General features: G+C 36.6%; 1 protein-coding gene across 1 annotated transcript in view; it reads left to right on the forward strand.

Annotated features, from left to right (window-relative positions):
- The window catches only part of USP33 (ubiquitin specific peptidase 33), a 75759-nt gene that overhangs the window by 34483 nt on the left and 20479 nt on the right, over positions 1-20797 (forward strand). Inside the window, exons 7-16 of the mRNA XM_081088442.1 lie at positions 2156-2225; positions 4034-4147; positions 8268-8346; positions 10335-10752; positions 12901-13041; positions 14263-14384; positions 15560-15732; positions 15834-15928; positions 16560-16593; positions 20443-20488. Coding sequence (XP_080944568.1) covers positions 2156-2225; positions 4034-4147; positions 8268-8346; positions 10335-10752; positions 12901-13041; positions 14263-14384; positions 15560-15732; positions 15834-15928; positions 16560-16593; positions 20443-20488 — 1292 coding nt within the window. The remainder of the gene's footprint in view (positions 1-2155; positions 2226-4033; positions 4148-8267; positions 8347-10334; positions 10753-12900; positions 13042-14262; positions 14385-15559; positions 15733-15833; positions 15929-16559; positions 16594-20442; positions 20489-20797) is intronic.

Here is a 20797-nt window from a genome sequence, read left to right on the forward strand (position 1 = left end):
AAAAGAAGCGCAGAAAGCATCGGAATGCAGAAGAGAGTGGGGGTGCAGGAGAGAGTGGGGATCTTGGGAGCCAGTAGGGATGTGGGTGAGAGGCAGACGCCGTAGGGAGCTTGGGGAAACGGGATGGTGGAACTGGTGGGTGCAGAAAGTGGTGCACTTATAGGGACCGGTAGGCACCCAGGAGGTGCTGGCTGGGAGATCTGCAGCAGACTCCCCAGAGCCTCGCAGCTAGGTGCAGGGAGTTGAGGTGAGGGAGGGGGAGACAGCTAGGGGTGTGCCTTTGCCTGCGTTGGCTTCAGGAGTCTGACGTGAGGCTCTAGAGGTTGGCTTGGGGGAGTGGGGGCAAGATTGGGTGGGTGTTGGGTGCCTGGGCTGCGGGCTCAGCACGCTCAGAAACATGCTGAGGTCCCTCTGGCCCGAGGCCCCTCCCCACCCTCCGTGCATCCGGGGTGCAGGCGCTGGGCTTGCATTCCGGGGCAACGCTGCCAGCATCCCACCCTGGCCACTATGGGCTCCGCCATCTTTGTTGTGGAGTGATGGTTGATTTATATATCAGTCTTTTATTAGATAGGATGAGTGAGATCATGTGATACTTATCTTTCTCCAACTGGCTTATTTCGCTTAGTGTAATGCTCTCCAGATCCATCCATGCTGTTGTGAATGGTTAGAGTTCTTTCTTTTTTATGGCAGCATAGTATTCCATTGTGTAGATATACCACAGTTTTTTAATCCATTCATCTGCTGATGGACATTTAGGCTGTTTTGAAATCTTAGCTGTTGTGCTGCTATGAACATAGGGGTGCATATATCCTTTCTGATTGGTATTTCTGATTTCTTGGGATATATTCCTAGAAGTGGGATTACTGGGTCAAATTGAAATTTCATTTTTAATTTTTTGAGGAAACACCACGGTGGCTGCACCAGTTTGCATTCCTACCAGTAGTGCACAGGGGTACCCTTTTCTCCACATCCTCGCCAGCACTTGTCATTTGTTGATTTGTTGGTGATAACCATTCTGACAGGTGTAAGATGGTACCTCATTATCATTTTGATTTGCATCTCTTGCATGATTAGTGACTTTGAGCATCTATATATATAAAAGGCTAATATGCTAAGTATCCTTCCTACTGTCCAACTGGTCGCTATAATGTACACTGACCACCAGGGGGCAGAATCTCAATGCAGGAGCTGCTGAATTGCAGTGACTTGGCAGCGGCAGTTCTTGGGTGACACACCTCGAAACCAAAGAGGAGGGAGCCCAATTCCTCATGGGGCTGCGCAATTCCACCTTCGACTGTGGGTTATGTTGTTGCTGGGGCACTGTCAGCCCCGAATCTGGTTTACTGCACATAGTGGAATACTATGCAGGTGTAAAAACAATTATTACATTTTCAGACAGCATGTAGGGACCTGGAGAGTATTGTGCTAAGTGAAATAAGCCAGACAAAGACAAGTATTACATGATCTTAATATATGTGGAATCTACTGAACAAAATTAACTTACAAACAAAATAGAACCAGAGATATTGAAGCACTTAACAATCTGATGTATTTCAGAGGGAAGAAAAAGAGGGTGGGGTGGGAAGAGATTAATCAAAGAATTTATATGCATATATGCATAACTCCCATGGACACAGATAATAGGGGTTGAAGGCCTGCAGAAAGGGTGGGAACAGTGTGGAGGGGGTCAGTGGGAGAAAAGGGACATCTGTAATACTTTCAACAATAAAGATAAAATTAAAAAATAAAAATATTTTGAAATTTCGACTATTAAAATTGTATTTGCAAAAAGCAAACTGACAACTTCGAGTGATGCTTGATTTCTCTGGCATCACTTTACCAAAGCCCACAGGTTTTAGTCTAAACTATATAATTTAGCAAAAAAATTTGTTTTGTAATTGATATAAGGGAATTTTAATCCTTTACGTAAGTGTATATTTAAATAACTATCTGAAAATTAACACTTTGGTATAAGTCTGATCTCTCTGAGTTGTTCAGACTGTTATTTTGTATTTGCATAATGTATTTTGTATTTTCTTAATGTAGTTTGGGATCTATAATAACTATCATACATAGTTACATATTCAGTAAACACATAAAATTATTGAGTCATTGCATCATTGAATGATACATAGCTTATACTTTGTCTTACTAGGTCTTACAGGTTTGAAAAATATTGGCAATACTTGTTATATGAATGCAGCTTTGCAGGCTCTTTCTAATTGGTAAGTATAGAAATTGATATTTTTTTTTGTTTGTATAGCTTTTTTAAGTTAATCTGAGCAGAAAACCATGCTCTGTAGTATGAAAAAAAGGGGTTAAAAATAGATACACATTAATAGTAATATGGGAAAGATTTAACAATTCTATTGAATTCCCCTTGCCAACAGAATTTTATAAATCCCTGCCTGTACTTCTTTTCTTGCTCCCCTCAAAGCATAGTTTCTTTTTCTCCCATTTTCTTAAATGCCCCATTTAGAAAGTTACATGAATTAACTAAAATGAAATATGTTAATAGTCCTAAAAAGTTATTTTCTTTTTCTTGTTGGTAACTGTCAAGATAGAGTAAGCAAGAAACTGGGTTGGATGGAATGTCCTGTATGTGTCTGTTAGGGCCATCTGGTGTTATGTGTAGCTTAAGTCCAATGTTTCCTTGTTGATTTTTCTGACTGGATGACCTGTCCGTTGTTGAAATTGGGAGTATTGAAGTCCTCTACTATTATTCTACTGCTGTCTATGTCTCCCTTCAGATCTGTTACTATTTGCTTTATATATTTAGATGCTCCTATATTGGGTACATACATATTTACAAATGATACCCTCTTGATGAATTGACACCTTTATCATTACAGAACGACCTTCTTTATTTCTTGTTACAGTTTTTTGAGATAAAATCTATTTTGTCTAATATAAGTATGTTTACCCAGGTTTTCTTATGGTTCCACTTACATGAAATATCTTTTGTTTTTTTAAACATTTAAACATTTTATTTATTTATTTTTTGTTTGTTTTTGTTAATCCTCACCCAAGGATATTTTTCCATTGATTTTTAGAGAGAATGGAAGAGAGAAGGAGAGACAGAGAGAAACATCGATGTGAGAGAAACACATCAATTGGTTGCCTCCTGCAGGAGCCCTGACTAGGGCCCCGGACCAGGGAGGAGCCTGTAACCAAGGTACATGCCCTTGACCGGAATTGAACCCGGGACCCTTTGGTCTGCAGGCTGATCCTCTATCCACTGAGCCAAACCAGCTAGGGCTGGAATATCTTTTTATGGTAGCTGATTTATTGCAGGCCAGTATTTGGTCCTTTGCCCAGACAGTTTACTGTAAGTGAATAGATTTTTGGAGGTTCCCTCAAGTTAATCAAGTTCATTGCCTTATAAATTGGTAACTTGAGCCATTGGATGCAGTACCACTTACTGGGCTGTAGAAGCTTAGAAGAAGCTGATTAACTTACAAGTTAAATTTTGAGCATGTTAAATTTGGGATGCCCAAGACAGCCATATCTTTGGGTATTTGTTGTAACTCTGGAGTTTAGATGTTTCATTTTTGTAAATTTGAGTGTCATTGCATATGTGTGATAATTTAAGATTAACCAGGGAAAGTGTATGTAGGGAAGAGAGAAAACGTTATAGGATCAAGTCCTGAGGAACCCTGACATTTAGATATCTAGTAAGAGCAGAAAGAACAATAAAGAGGAAAAAGAACTGTCAGAGAGGTAAAGAAGAAAGGTACATTACATTGGTCAAGAGAAGGGTTGCTCAAGAATGAGGGGGGGTAAGTCACCTGTGTGTGCTACTGAAAGGAAAGTGAAAGGTATTAACTGGATCTGACGGCTTTGAAGACTCTGATATGGTGGAATCAAATCTGGTTTGAGCAAGAATATGAAGAAATGAATGTGAAGCTATAAAAGAGAACAAAGAAATAATAGATAGCGGGCTCTTTGTACTGTCAGTTAATTGACTGACGAGAAAGTAATCAGTATTAAGCTTGATTACCCTTTAACATATATTTCATTTTCTTTAAATCAGCCCACCTTTGACACAGTTTTTTCTTGATTGTGGAGGACTAGTTCGAACAGATAAGAAACCAGCCATTTGTAAAAGTTATCTCAAACTGATGACGGAACTGTGGCATAAAAGCAGGTATGTAATTAATATCTTTCTTTCCTTTATTGCTTTTATTTTTAAAAAATATTATTTTTTAAATATATTTTTATTGATTTCAGAGAGGAAGGGTGAGGGAGAGAGAGAGAGAAACATCAATGATGAGAGAGAATCATTGATTGGCTGCCTCCTGCATGCCCGCTACTGGGGATTGAACCTGCAACCGGGCATGTGCCCTTGACCAGGATCCTTCAGTTCGCAGGCCGACGCTGTATCCACTGACCCATACCAGGTAGGGCTCTTTATTGTTTTAAATGAATATCATGCTCAGTTGGTTAGAGCATGATCCCAATATGCCAAGGTTGCAGATTCAATTTCCGGTCGGGGCACATGCAAGAATCAATCAATGATGGCATATTTATACACCAATAATGAACTCTCAGAAAGAGAAACTGAAAAAACAATGCCATTTACCATTGCAACAACAACAAAAATAAGATACTTAGGAATAAACTTGACCAAGGAGGAAAAAGACCTGTACTCAAAAAACTATAGGACATTGAGAAATGAAATTGAGGGAGAGAACCAAGATGGCGGCATAGGTAAACGCCTGTACTTGCTGCCTCCCAAAACCACATCAAAACTACAACTAAAAGACAAAATGGATATCATCCAGAACCACGGGAAGGCTGGCTGAGTGGAAGTCCAACAACTAGAGGGATAGAGAAAAGTGCATCTAGACTGGTAGGAGGTGCAGATGTGTGGAAGAGTGGAGGTACGGAGGTGTGTGAAACGGGCTGGCAACTGGATATGCTGTGGTCTCTTTCAATCAGGAGGGAGATACAAACTTCTGACTGCTCTGAAATACAGTTTCTTGTGAGACTCTGGGGACCCAGACTCATACGGGGAGAAACTGGACTGTCTGGCATCAGGCTGGAACACGAGGGTGGCTTACTCTCAGAGGTGCTCGCAGCGTTCATTGTTCCTGCATGGGACCGTGGGACCCAGAGACCCAGAGACCTATTGGGGCAGGGCTGACAGGCAACCATTGCTGTTTACACCGCCCTGTGATTCCCTGAGACCATGCCCCACCCAATTTACAACCCCACCCAAGCTATGCGCAGAGGCTTTTGCATATGAATGGCCTGGCCTTTTGCAACCTAACCTAACAAACTGAAGCTGGGTCAAAGAACCCCAGAGCTTCCAAAAGAAGGCCTAAGGCTGGCTCATCAGCAGCCAGCATTGCTTCACAGCTGCACCTCATCTGGGCACCTCCAACCCCAAACAAAGAGGAGGAATCTGCAGATCTCTCTGTAGCTCCTGCTGGGTGGCCTCAGGCAGTGGCTGACTTTGTACCTCCTTGGAGATCCAAGAGCCAGTGTACCCAGTGGTTAAAGTGAGGCCACACCAGATTACAACTCTTCAGATCCATAAGAGACACACTCAGGGGGCAGACTCAGTGAGTACCAAAGCCCCACTGAAGCAAGTTCTTCCCCATAAGGGTGTTTCCAGCACAGCAGTTCTCCCATTGTAGACACAACTGGTTCTCACAGCCAATTGTTCTGGAGGTCAATTCCTCCTAGTGATACCAACAGCAATCAAGGCTTAACTACAACAAGACTGTGCACACAGCCCACAAAGGGGAGCACCAAGAGCATCCACCTCAGGTGACTGAGGAGGCCGAGCCACTGGGCCCTATAGGACACCTAGCACAGAAAGCCACTCTGTCAACACAGGGAAGCAGCCAAAATGCGGAGACAAAGAAACATGTCACAAATGAAAGAAATGGAGGAAAGCAAACTACTTGATATAGAGTTCAAAACCATGGTTATAAGGTTACTCAGGAATCTTCTAGAAACCTCTGATAAATTTAGTGAGACCCTCAAGGATATGAAAAAGGGCCAATTAGAAATTAAGCATACACTGACTGAAATAAAGAATAATATACAGAGATCCAACAGCAGACTAGAGGGTCCCAAGAATCAAGTCAAAGATTTGAAATACAAAGAAGCAAAAAACACCCAACCAGAAAAGTAAAATGAAAAAAAGAATCCAAAAATATGAAGATAGTGTAAGGAGCCTCTGGGACAGCTTCAAGCGTACCAACATTAGAATTATGGGGGTGCCAGAAGAAGAGAGAGAGCAAGATATTGAAAACCTATTTGAAGAAATAATAACAGAAAACTCCCCCTACCTGGTGAAAGAAATAGACTTACAGGTCCAGGAAGCGCAGAGAACCCCAAACAAAAGGAATCCAAAGAGGACCACACCAAGACACATCATAATTAAAATGCCAAGGGCAAAAGACAAAGAGAGAATCTTAAAAGCAGCAAGAGAAAAACGGTTACCTACAAGGGAATACCCATATGACTGTCAGCTGATTTCTCAGCAGAAACTCTGCAGGCCAGAAGGGAGTGGCAAGAAATATTCAGAGTGATGAATAGCAAGGACCTACAACCAAGATTACTCTACCCAGCAAAGCTATCATTTAGAATTGAAAGTCAGATAAAGAGCTTCACAGATAAGAACAAGCTAAAGGAGTTCATCACCACCAAACCAGTATTAATGAAATGCTGAAGGGTATTCTTTAAGAAGAGGAAGAAGAAAAAGGTAAAGATAAAAATTATGAAAAACAAAGTGACAGCAAATACATATCAACAAGTGAATCTAAAAATCAAGTGAATAAAAAATATAATGAACAAAATAAATGGGTGAATATAATAGAATCAGGGGCATAGAAAGGGAGTGGACTGACAATTCTCGGGGGGAAGAGGGTGTGGAGGGTGCAGGAAGAGACTGGCCAAGAATTGAACACCTATGGATGAGGACAGTGGGGGCACGTAAGGGTATGGGGTGGGGTTGGAACCAGGTGGAGGGGAGCTATGGGGAGAAAAAAGAGGAACAACTGTAATAATCTGAACAATAATGACTTATTTTTGAAAAAAAGAAAAAAATAGAAAAATGGAATTGAGGAAGATACGAACAAGTGGAAACAGATACCATGTACATTGATAGGAAGAATTAACATCATTAAAATGTCCCTACTACCCAGAGGAATCTACAGATTCAACACAATCCCTATTAAAAGACGAATGGCATATTTCACAGATCTAAAACAATATCCCAGAAATTTATATGGAACCAAAAAAGACCATGAATAATGTCAGCAATCTTGAGAAAGAACAACAAAGTTGAGTCACAATACCAGATATCAAACTATACTATAAAGCTATTGTAATCAAAATACGTAGTCTATTACTGGCACAGGAACAGGCATATAGACCAATGGAATAGAACAGAGACCCCAGAAATTTACCCATACCAATATGGTCAATTAATATTTGACAAAGGAGGCAAGAGCATACAATGGAATAAAGATAGTCTCTTCATCCTAACCGGTTTGGCTCAGTGGATAGAGCGTTGGCCTGTGGACTGAAAGGTCCCAGGTTCGATTCCGGTCAAGGGCATGTACCTTGGTTGCGTGCACATCCCCAGTGTAGGGTGTGCAGGAGGCAGCTGATCAGTGTTTCTCTCTCATCGATGTTTCTAACTCTATCCCTTCCCCTTCCTCTCTGTAAAAAATCAGTAAAAATGTATTAAACAAAAAAAAGATAGTCTCTTCAATAAATGGCATTGGGAAAATTGCCCAGATACATGCAAAAAAATGAAACTAGACCACCAACTTAGATCATATACAAGGATAAACTCAAAATGGATAAAAGACTTAAATGTAAGCCTTAAGTGTCATAGCACAGACTTGTAAGGACTTAAAAATCTCATATATTGGTTTACTTTTCACTTGTTTTCATGGGTATTTAATGTCTGGTTTTAAATTTTTAGTTAGATAGTATACTAGGTACACTTACCTTAATTACCCCAGAAATTTTAAGTAAATAAATTTTTATTTTAAATAATTCAGTATTTTTGAAACATTATATAATAGAGTATGATAATTTCATTAGGGAAGAGAACAATAAAATATAGCCTAAATATCAGTAATTAGCTGTCTGACAAGTCTGTGAAACATAATACTGGTCAATTTTGAATGATTTTTTTGAAACACAAACACTTTTCAATTTAATACCTTCAATTCTTAATTGCTAAACTCTAAATAAACAAAACATCACAAATTTCTCATTAAAAATGTTTTCTTCCTTAGGCCAGGTTCTGTTGTGCCTACTAATCTGTTTCAAGGAATTAAAACTGTAAATCCAACTTTTCGGGGGTATTCTCAGCAGGTAAGTCTTCATTGCTTTTCATAATATTCATCTTTAATAAATTTGCAACATGCTATTATGTATTATGCTATTATGTGGTAATTTGTATTTCTTCCTATATAATTTATTTGTTCATTTATTTTTTTATTACTTTTCTCTCATGTCTTTATTTAACAAGAATAATCTTTTATCTTATTTTCTTCTTATATTTTTCTATCCTTAATTTTCTATATTCCTAGAAATTTTGAGTTTTGGGGTGGGTAAACCTTTATATATAAAAGGCTAAGTAACTGACCATCCATCCATCCATCCATCTGACTGACTGACCAGCCGGTACATATGATGCGACTGGCAATTTAAAAATAAATGTTGACTCACGCATGCACGATACATATAAAGCTCTTGCTGGCACCAATCCAGACAGAGTAGGAATATTCCTACCTGAACTTGTTTTCAGACATGGTCAGTTATATGTTGCTTTCTCTTGAGTTCAAAGAGCATGTGACATTAAAAGTTTTAAATACTTCATCACAAGGGGAATTAGTCAAGCACTATTAATGTGTTTTTAGTCTTAATGTGGTATACAGTGAGATATTAGAATAAGTTTAATCAATTTATCAGTCATTGTTTTTATCAATGTTTTTATATCATGTTTTTGTTTTTATATCATGTCTTTGTTATATTGTTATTGTTTTTAATCAATTTATATATTATTTTCATATACATTTTACTAATTTTCATCTCTGACACGTCTATTATAGAGAAAGGGCAAATAGCGATATTAAAATATTTCTAATTAATTTTCTTTCAATGTGCATGAATCCGTGCACTAGGCCACTAATGTCAATAATTCTAGTGCTTTTAACTTTGAAAAGTTCTACATCAGAGATAAATTTTCATCTATGCTTTCTATATTTTATGCTTTCATTTTTGAAAAATGTAATTTTTCAATACATATTATTTATTTCATATTACAATATGATTCAAATATTAATTTTTACAAAAAGCTAACAGTACCAAACTGTAAATTTAAGACTTAAAAAATATGATTTAAAAAATCTCTTTCTATTGTTTTTTGTGCTTACATTAATATATAAAATAGGATCTGTTTCTGGGCTTCCTACTCTGTTTCATTTACCTATATTTTTTTGTATTAGTACTAATGGTAGTTTCAATTATTGTAGTTTATATAATATCTTTTAGTATTCATACCTGGCCCTAACATTTTTCTTTTTCAAAACAATACCTATTCCCTGTTAATTTTTTTTTCTCTTTTTTTAGAAAAATATATTTTATTGATTTTTTACAGAGAGGAAGGGAGAGAGATAGAGAGTTAGAAACATCAATGAGAGAGAAACATCGATCAGCTGCCTCCTGCACATCTCCTACTGGGGATATGCCCGCAACCCAGGTACATGCCCTTGACCGGAATCGAACCTGGGACCTTTCAGTCCGCAGGCCGACGCTCTATCCACTGAGCCAAACCGGTTTCGGCCCCTGTTAATTTTTTTGTGTGCAAATTCCTGGATCACCAGAGACTGTGATTTTGTAGATATGATTTGGGGCTTACAAATTTGTATTTTTAGTAAGCATTTCAGGTTGATTAAAGATTTCTCTTTAAGATATAGTACAAAATTGGATAAAGCTTTAATTTTAAGTTAAAGTATTTGAATTTAGGACATCTCTCTGAATAGTCACACAAAGCAAATCCAGGTTTTCTTGATACCTTACTCCTCCACTTTTTAAAAATAGCAGCACTACTAAAAGCTGACCTCCAGATCATCTTCTGTTTTATAATTACTTTTGTTTCATTTACATAACTTTTTACGATTTGGTGCTTCCCATCCCTCCAATGCTTTATGTTCTATGAAATTGTATTTCCTCAGTATAATGCTACACATTTAGTTGATAACAGTTGACAACCACATTCTGTATATTTTTCCTTAAGTTTCTACATGCATACACATATTTTTCATGAAGCGGTAATATCTATTTTGCTTTTACATTAGGATGCTCAAGAATTCCTTCGATGTTTAATGGATCTGCTTCATGAAGAGCTGAAAGAACAGGTCATGGAAGTAGAAGAAGATCCTCAAACGATAATGACTGAGGAGACCATGGATGAAGACAAGAGCCAGTCAGATGTAGATTTTCAGTCTTGTGAATCTTGTAGCGGCAGTGATAAAGCTGAAAATGATAATGGCTCTAGAGGCTTTTCTGAAGATAATAATGAGACAACAATGTTAATTCAGGATGATGAGAATAATTCAGAAATGTCAAAAGATTGGCAAAAAGAGAAGATGTGTAATAAGATTAATAAAGTAAATTCTGAAGGTGAATTAGATAAAGATAAAGACTCTGTGTCTGAAACAGACGATTTGAACAACCAGGAAACGGTTAAAGTGCAAATACATGGCAGAGCTTCAGGTAACAATTTTAATAATTTGAAAATAGTAGTGTTTCATTGGTACACTGAGGGAAAATTAGCATGGCATGTGACTAAAATCAAAATACTTATTTACATATTAATGTTCACAATTTATATTTAGCAAAGTAAGAATGAAATAGGATGATTAATAATTTTAGCTTAATATTTTGTGTGTAGTATATGACATAGTTCAACCATACTAACTTGCAGAAAAGGGGAATTAAATAGTTATGTTTGGACTTTTTAAGTAGTAGAATTTAGCAGTATATGCATGTATGTGAGTGTTAAGTTTATGTCATTTTAAGCAGATTCTGTTAAGATCCTGGGAAAAAGCAAAGTAATCCAGCTGCAGTTTTGTAAACATATACACTGTTACATTTAGGTTGCTGTTACTGGAATCTCATCAGCCCCGAAATATTTTGTATATGTGTTGTTAGTGTAGGACTTTAACTATAATGAGCCTTGTGTGATACATTCTAATACTAGTCAGTGTTCCTTTGAGAAAGAGCCAAGGGTCAAATGAAAGATGTTGATCTAGATCTCTTTGTATTTTACATTTATTTCTTCAGTAGTTAACTTATCTTGGCTTAGTGTGGTATTTAGTTCTCCAAAGCACATAAAATTAAGCCATCAGAGGTTCAAATTTTTTCTGATCTTAAAATGAGTGTCAGACAAGTAACAAAAATAATTTATTCTGTAATTACTGAAGAGTGAGAACCACTATACAATTTAGGTATTTGAAAGAACCCAAAATTCCTTCTTAAGTGGTTCACCTCTGTATAGTGCATACATGCCTTCTAGTCAGGAAAACTTATTAGATTCCTTAAGTATACTGCCCTTATATTTAGAAGTTGAATAGTTAATACTTTGGAAGACTTAGCTTAGATGCTGTCCAGCCCTTGTAAAAAGTCTGGTTAAGGAACATACTCATTCTTTATTGCTGTTCTTATACATAGTAACTAATTGGTGACCTAGAATAGGGATATGAGCTTTTACATTTTTTATTTTTATTTATTTTTTATTTTTTTAAAAAATATTTTATTGATTTTTTATAAAGAGGAAGGTAGAGGAATAGAGAGTCAGAAACATCAGTGAAAGAGAAGCATCGATCAGCTGCCTCCTGCACACCCTCCACTGGGGATATGCCCGCAACCAAGGCACACGCCCCTGACCGGAATCAAACCCGGGACTCTTTAGTCCCCAGGCTGACGCTCTATCCAGTGAGCCAAACCGGCCAGGGCAGCTTTTACATTTTTTAAAGACATGATTTAAAATGTGACAAAGACCAAATGTGGCACACAAAACTTAAAATACTTACTCTCTGACCCTTTACAGGAAACATTTGCCAATTCTTGATCTAGATCATAGTAGCTTTATTCCCTTCAGAAAGGAGTGAGTCTCTTCGCTTCTTTCCCTCCAAATTTATGCAGTCTGCTTTTAGTCATGCTGGACATAATGAGAAATGCTTATGTGAACGTAATTTATTTTGCATTATTCAGAAAAATCCCTGAAGTTGTTCTGTTTCAGGGTCTCTTAGGAACAATTCTCTTTTCTTAAGTAAATACTTATTGAGCACAGTCCCTTACTTGAATGCATGTTATGTATTGAGACTCCAACAGCAGCTATTGACATAGTGCTCTTGGAGCTTATTTTTTCTTGATTTATAATTTAATTCCAAAAAGGTCCTTTCCTGACAAAGGGGTCAATTTTATTTTATCACAGTAAGAATAAAATAATTTATAATGATTTTATGCCTAAATTTCTTATTAGATTTTGATTACTATGTTAGTTTGGAGAGATAATCTTTTTGCCGCACACTGTTTTAAAAGCTATTTTTTTAAAAACTGTCCTAAATATCTTTTTTTAAATAATAAATTAGGACAAATATGATTCTCTTTGGCTTTATATTTCCACTGTTCACTTCCTGAATGCCTACAATAGTAATGTGTTAAAAGCATTAATTGTATTCCTAGGGAGGAAATCACTGTTACTTCCCTTAGCATTTTATCAAGTATTTCACTCTACATTTATTAATGTGAATTGTGTTCAAAATCTCAAATGAAGAAACCTTTAACATAATTAACATTATTTGACAGGTAGAATAATTTTACTATTTAAAGTTATGACACAAATTTTTAATATTTCAGAATATATTACCGATGTCCATTTGAATGACCTGTCTACACCACAGACCCTTCCATCAAATGAAGGTGTTAATCCACGTTTATCAGCAAGCCCTCCAAAATCAGGCAGTTTGTGGCCAGGATTGGCATCCACACAAAAAAGAGGTAGATGTTTCAGTTACTCAGGCTACTTTGTTTTGACCATTTAAAGTATTAATTATGAAATATTAATCAGTCCTTTAAAATTGACGGCATAATTTTACACAACCATGATTTAAATTTTTTTTGTATGTGTGGCACAAATTTATATACAATAGAATTCACTCTTGGTATAGAGTCCTGAGTTTTAATACATGAATAGATTCTTGTTACCACTACCACAAACAGAATATAGAACAGTTCCAGCATCCCAAAGAATTCCCTTATACTACTGCTTGTAATCAGACTCTCCTACCCCAACCCCTTTCTAATCACTAGTTCTGTTGCTCTGTCCTCTATTCTTATTGTTTTGCCTTTTCCAGAATATCATATAAATGGAATCATACAGTATGTAGTCTTTTGAAATAGATTTTTTTCACTCAGTATAATGCATTTGAGATAAAAGTTACACTGCATGTCTGAATAGTTCCTTTTTATTACTCATTGTATGACTATACTACTCTTTATTCATTCACTCATTGAAGGACATTTGAATTGCTTCCTGTTTTTAGCAATTATGAATAATGCTATAAACATTTGTGTATAGGTTTCTCTATGAACATAAGTTTTCATTTGTCCAGAGTAAACACCTAGAAGTGGGATTATAAGGTTTTATGCTTTAAGTCATATGAAGTTGTTTTCAAGAGCGGCTGTATCATTTGCATTCCTGCCAGCTATGAATGAGAGTTCCAGTATTATAAAATGTAAAACTAGTAAACTCTTAGAAAAAAACATAGGAAAAAACCTTAGTGATGTTGTTTTAGACAAAGACATCAAAAGCATGATCCATAAAGGAAAAAACAACAACCAGAAGACACTATTAAGAGAATGAAAAAAAGATAAGGCGGAGAAACAATATTTGCAAATCACATACAAAGCACTTGTATCTAGAATATATAAAGAACTCTCAGCTTAATTATAGAATCATTTCTTCAAATATAGCTTTACTTAGAATAAAAGCAAACAAGTAAAAGCAAAACTGTTCTGATCGAAGTCAAGATAGGAAGACTGAATCCCTCTTTTATTTCACTTGGTTTCTCTCTCCTCTTTTTAAAGCAAGGCTCTTCAATAGTATTTTGACAAATTTCGTCAGCATAGTAAATTTTATTGTTAAAGATTCCAGAGAAAAATGCTTAAAGAAAGGAGCTACTTCGATTTTAAAAAAATATTTCAACCCTTATTTCTCAGTCCTAGCTCAATCTGCATCATCACCAAAGAGAAAAAAACAGCACAAGAAATACCGAAGTGTTATTTCAGACGTTTTTGATGGAACAATCATTAGTTCAGTGCAGTGTCTCACTTGTGACAGGGTGAGTATGAAGGAATTATAATACACAGGAATTTTTTGTCAAATGCTAGTTTTAAAAAAAACTGGCAAAATGGTATGAGAAGTTTACTGTAACTCCTCATCAGTAGCAAGGAGCTGCTGCTGATTACACATGTGTTTTTTGTGTTTATATTAGTATAATTGATTCTAGACATAGAATTGTTTTTTGGGAATAATAGCAACATAGTTCTTAAAGATTGAGTCTTGACCCATCATTGGACAGGCATGAATCACAGGAAGATTAACTCTGTTCTTCATCTCTGGTCACATATAAAGGTAATTTGTTGCTCAGCAGCAAGAACTGGTAGCACCCACATTCTCATAAGGCTGATGAAATTAATATGCTGGGAAACTGTTGCTGCTCACAGGTACTGAACTGTGATTGTATCTTCTGCATTTGGTTATATGGCCTGTAAATATTTTCCTTTATTAAGATTGGGGCTCAGACAATAAAGGTAGTATCAGATTCGTATATAAGAACATATATTAAAATTATCATGAGTTCTTTAATAATACCTCTAAACCCCTGAGTTTCTTTGAGCTTTTCTTAAGAGCAGTTTTACTTCAGTGTAGGAATGAATGTAACTACTGAAATTAAAATGACACTCCCCTCCAAACCCCCCATAAAACAACAACAATGCAGAAGTAAGTTTTCAATTATTGTGTTAAAATCTTAAGTAAAACCTAAGGGCTTCCAATAGGGTAATTTTAATATATGCTGATTTGGTACCAAATATTTAAATAGACTTGTCCTGACATGTTTTCAGCTATTTAAAAAAAATCACATGCTAGGTTTTACAACTTTTTAAAAAAACAACATTTAAAAACTATTATGAAGAGGTCATTTCCAAATGTAAATACAGTAGTGCATAAGAGTTTGTACCTCCCACTACAGTGACTGGATGTGAGGTACTTCTCTATGCTGCAGTTTCCTCGAGTAATGTGATGTTAGTAGTTATCTCAGAAGGTTTATGTGAAGATTACATTTAGAACAGCACTTGGTACAGAGAAAGTGTTTTGCTGTTGTTATTACAATAAAGCAATTTGATGTTTTTGTTTATCATAACTTGATTTGATCTTTGCAGTTTAAAATCTGTTCTCATAAATGTTTGAACTGGCTTATTTTCATCCCATTCTTAAAACACAAAACAATTTTAGGTGTCTGTAACCCTGGAGACCTTCCAAGATCTATCCTTGCCAATTCCTGGCAAGGAAGACCTTGCTAAGCTGCATTCATCGAGTCATCCAACTTCCATAGTCAAAGCAGGATCATGTGGTGAAGCGTATGCGCCGCAAGGGTGGATAGCTTTTTTCATGGAATATGTGAAGAGGTATGTATGCATTTTTTTAAAAATTGATTGATTGTTAAAACTGCTGTTTCTGCTGTACTGGCAGAACACTTGCTTTTTTTTTTCTATTGATAATGTTTCAGGTTTGTTGTCTCATGTGTCCCTAGCTGGTTTTGGGGTCCAATAGTAACCTTACAAGATTGTCTTGCTGCCTTCTTCGCTAGAGATGAATTAAAAGGTAAGAAATACGACTAAATTGTTGTGGGTAATCTAAAATACTAGTAGGACTGAACATAAAATGTTTATAAAAGCTAAATTTTAAGGAGCTTAAGTAGTACTTGCCCATATTACCACAGTGCCATTATCTACCGTGGTGCTATTACTATAAATACCACAAGTCATATCTTGAAATAATCTATACTAGTTCCTATAGTACTAGATAAGATGACATGAGGTGTCTTAAAACTTTTCAGGGATTCAAAGAAGGGAAAATTCAACCAATATGAAAGTCTTATATATCTGGACTAGTCTGTGAATCCCTTCATAATATTTAAGATCCTTCAGTATTTTTATATGTGCAGTACTTTGTGTGGGCAGTCATGTAATGGGCAGTTAGTAAATTTGGTTGAGTGGGTAAATGGAAAGGATGTTCTTTAAGATAGGCTTTCAAGGTTGAAAAGAGAGGGAGGTCAGGGTGCTTTAGGCAAGGATACATTGTGAGCTGACTCCTGCTCAGAGACTAAAAAATGTGAGCCTTGTGTTTCTGTGCTGCAAGGTGAGCATGTGGCAGACTCAACAGAATTGCAGAACCAAAAGAAAATATCTTGCTTTTCATTTGAGAGGAGTGACCAGATTTATTCTATTTTCAGGTGACAATATGTACAGTTGTGAAAAATGCAAAAAGTAAGTGTTATTGCCAATGCTTTTAATAACATGTTCTGTATTTTAAATGGTATTTTGTTGTGGTGGTGGTTACTTGAATTGAGTTAAAATTCCTCTTTATTTAGAAAAATAAAGGCTAGTGAACTTTGTCCTAATAAAAATACGCCCTGGCCGGTTTGGCTCAGTGGATAGAGCGTCGGCCTGCGGACTCAAGGGTCCCAGGTTCGGTTCTGGCCAAGGGCATGTACCTTGGTTGCGGGCACATCCCCAGTAGGGAGTGTGCGGGAGGCCGCTGATCGATGTTTCTCTCTCATCGATGTTTCTAACTCTCTATCCCTCTCCCTTCCTCTCTGTAAAAAAATCAATAAAATATATTTAAAAAAAAAAAAAAAAAAAAGAGGCTGGTTGTTTTATAAAACAAATTGGAAGCAAAAATGTAACAAATTTAATACACTTATCTAAGATGTAAGAGTGTATTTTGAGATTTAAAATAAGTATATAATTTTGCATAAAACTTTCCACATACATTATAAAATATATATTAAGATATATAACATACATTTTCATTATATTAAGTTTTGTCATCATAAATAAGGAATATTCTCTTCTGGATTACCATGTTAACAGACTGAATTCAAAGAAGTGAGAGTGGCTGTAAATTTTTTTTTTAAAATATATTTTATTGATTTTTTACAGAGAGGAAGGGAGAGAGATAGAGTTAGAAACATCGATGAGAGAGAAACATCGATCAGCTGCCTCCTGCACATTTCCCACTGGGGATGTGCCCGCAACCCAGGTACATGCCCTTGACCGGAATCGAACCTGGGACCTTTCAGTCCGCAGGCCGACGCTCTATCCACTAAGCCAAACCGGTTTTGGCAAGAGTGGCTGTAAATTATGCAGTTTCAAATCTACGTAAAATTCAGAAGGGTTATACCAACCTTGATGTTACCCGCTGTATGATGGCAGAATAGAAATACAGTTAAACAAAGTATGGATTTTCTTTTCTTTTTCTTTTTTTTTAAAAAAAATATGTTTTATTGATTTTTTATGGAGAGGGATAGAGAGTTAGAAACATCAATGAGAGAGAAACACTGATCAGCTGCCTCCTGCACACTCCCCACCGGGGATGCGCCTGCAACCAAGGTACATGCCCTTGACCGGAATTGAACCCGGGACCCTTCAGTCCGCAGGCCGACGCTCTATCCACTGAGCCAAACTGGTCAGGGCAAAAGTATGGATTTTCTTTCTTTTTTAAAAAAATATATTTTTATTGATTTCGGAGGGGAAGGGAGAGGGAGAGAGAGATAGAAACATCAGTGATGAGAATCATTGATCAGCTGCCTCCTGCACTCCGAGCCCACAATCTGGGCATATGCCCTGATCAGGAATTGAACCATGACCTCCTGGTTCATAGGTTGATGCTCAACCACGGAGCCATGCCAGTCAGGATGGATTTTGTTTCTTTATATTTAGTAGTAGTTGCCTTGTTCTGTGTTGTAATAAATTCAGGCTTTTAAGGCTTCTTGGTGATAAGTTAGAAAAGTAATTGGTGAATTGAAGGCAAATATGTTTGAGATAGAGTGAACTGTTAAATATTTTTTAAATCTCTGTAATAGAAAAATAATGGTCTCCTAATAAGATATAGAATCTTTATAATACAAACGTCTGTCTGTTGGCAATAATCGCAGAGAAATGTTGATCTGCAGCAATTAGTCCTCTTCATGACAAAAAGGAATGGCATATTTGGTTAATAAGGATGAAAGGCTGCCTTGTACTTTCTAGAAAAGATTATACTTCTAGAAAATTGGAAAGTATTGTTGGTTTGTCCTTGAAGCCATATCTTGCTGAAGAGGGTGTTGGCCTACAGGGGGGAACCTGGTTTGAGAAAAACTCGCCAACTAATACGAGATAATACTAGTGGAGATAGAAAAGAACTTGCATCAACCCCCAAATCCAAGGTAGAAATCTGTCAATTGTATATTAATATAGATTATTACTAATAATCAGCCTATATCTCAAATTGTTTCCACTTTTAAGAATAAAGGTTATATTTTGGCACATAGATGGGTCTTGAGAGTATCATGCTAAGCAAAATAAGTCAGATGGAAAAGGACAAGAACCATATAATTTTTCACTTATGTGGTATATAAAACAGCAAAAATATGCAAACAAAACCAACAAACAAACTTATAGACACAGAAGACAGTATGGTGGTTACCAGAGGGGAAAGGGGCTTCAGGGGGTGGGGAGGGTGAAAAGGGTAAAAGTGGTCAAATATATGGTGATAGAAGGAGACCAGACTTTTGGGTGGTGAGCACATGATGTTTTATAGAACTGTACACTTGAAGCCTACGTCGTTATTATCCAGTGCTATCCCCAATAAATTTAATTTTTTAAAAAAGAAACGTATAATAAATATGTTGACCTGACCAACCAATTCCATGAAATTGGGATTTTATTTTACCCAGTTTTACTTGATAATCTGGATTTTTTATGTGTGTGTGTGTGTGTGTGTGTTTAATATATTTTAATTGATTTCAGAGAGGAAGGGAGAGGGAGAGAGAGATAAAAACATCAATGATGAGAGCCGAAGCCGGTTTGGCTCAGTGGATAGAGCGTCGGCCTGCGGACTGAAAGGTCCTGGGTTCGATTCCGGTCAGGGGCATGTACCTGGGTTGTGGGCACATCCCCGGTGGGGGATGTGCAGGAGGCGGCTGGTCGATGTTTCTCTCTCATCGATGTTTCTCTCTCATCGATGTTTCTGACTCTCTATCTCTCTCCCTTCCTCTCTGTAAAAAATCAATAAAATATATTAAAAAAAACAAAACAAAAAAAACCAACATCAATGATGAGAAAGAATCATTGACCGGCTGCCTCCTGCATGCTCCCAATGGGGATTGAGCCCGTGACCCCGGCATGTGCCCTTGACTGGAATTGAACCCAGGACCCTTCAGTCCACAGGCCAGTGCTCTATCCACTGAGTCAAACCAGCTAGGGCGATAAGCTGGATGATAATAAAAGTGTAAGCAGGCCATGGATAGTAGGACTTTTATTTATTAATTTAATTAAAAAAAATTATAGTTGACATTCAATATTATATTAGTTTCAGGAGTACAACCTAGTGGTTAGATAGTGATTGCCCTGATAAATCATTATCTGTGTGATTTCATATATTGTTATTACAATATTATTGACCACATTCCCTATGTTACACTTTACATCCCTGTGACTATTTTGTAACTTCTAGTTGTACTTTTTTTTTTAAATCCTCATCCAAGGATATTTTTCCATTGATTTTTAGAGAGAGGGGAAGAGAGTATGAGAAAGAGGGAGAAACATTGATGTGAGAGAGATACATCAATTGGTTGCCTCCTGAATGTGTTCCTACTGGGATAGATCCTGCAGCTGAGGTACATGCCCTTGACTGAAATCAAACCTGAGACCCTTCAGTCCTAGGGCTGACACTCTAACCATTGAGCAGAATTGGCCCTTTCACCTTTTTCAGCCAACCCCTTAACTCCCCTCCCATCTGGCAGGCATCATTTTGTTCCCTGTATCTATGAGTTTGTTTATGTTTTGATTGCTTGTTTACAAAAAATTAAATTTTATCAAAGAATCACACAACTCCCTACATTTTTATTAGATAGCTTAGTTTAAATAATTTTTACAATAAGGGATTCCAGTGTTTTAATAGTGTATATTTTTTCATGTATAGCATATAATTCATTAGTGAGCATTTTTAGTCTGAGGTCTTTTGTCTCTGCATTTTCTAAAAGACTTTATTGAATATTTGAAAATACTAAAGCTTTTTTCCATTCCTATGGGAAATGGGTTTATTTTAATTGTTTTTCTCTTTTCTCACCTTAGGTTGAGGAATGGAGTAAAGTTTTGTAAAGTACAAAAGTTTCCTGAGGTATGGGCTTTATTATAATTCAATTTATTTTTTCTGGTAGAAACACAATGAATTAGTAGTAAATCTTTTTAGCATGGGTAAATAATGGACTGTTTCTATTGACCAGTTGCTATTTATGTCCTATTAGGGGTATCCATTTTTAAAACACTGAGTTACATAGCAAGTAAGTACCCTTACCAGTGAAACGATGTTGAGCACAGCTTAATCAGACATTGTAGGCTCTTACAGGTATAAAGAGTAAAATTAGAAAACCCAGTAGCTATAAATTTAGTAAGTACCATGTTTCACTTATTTCCACATTTTAACACC

Source organism: Myotis nattereri, assembly GCF_964212035.1.
Source record: "Myotis nattereri genome assembly, chromosome: 3".
NCBI lineage: Eukaryota > Metazoa > Chordata > Mammalia > Chiroptera > Vespertilionidae > Myotis > Myotis nattereri.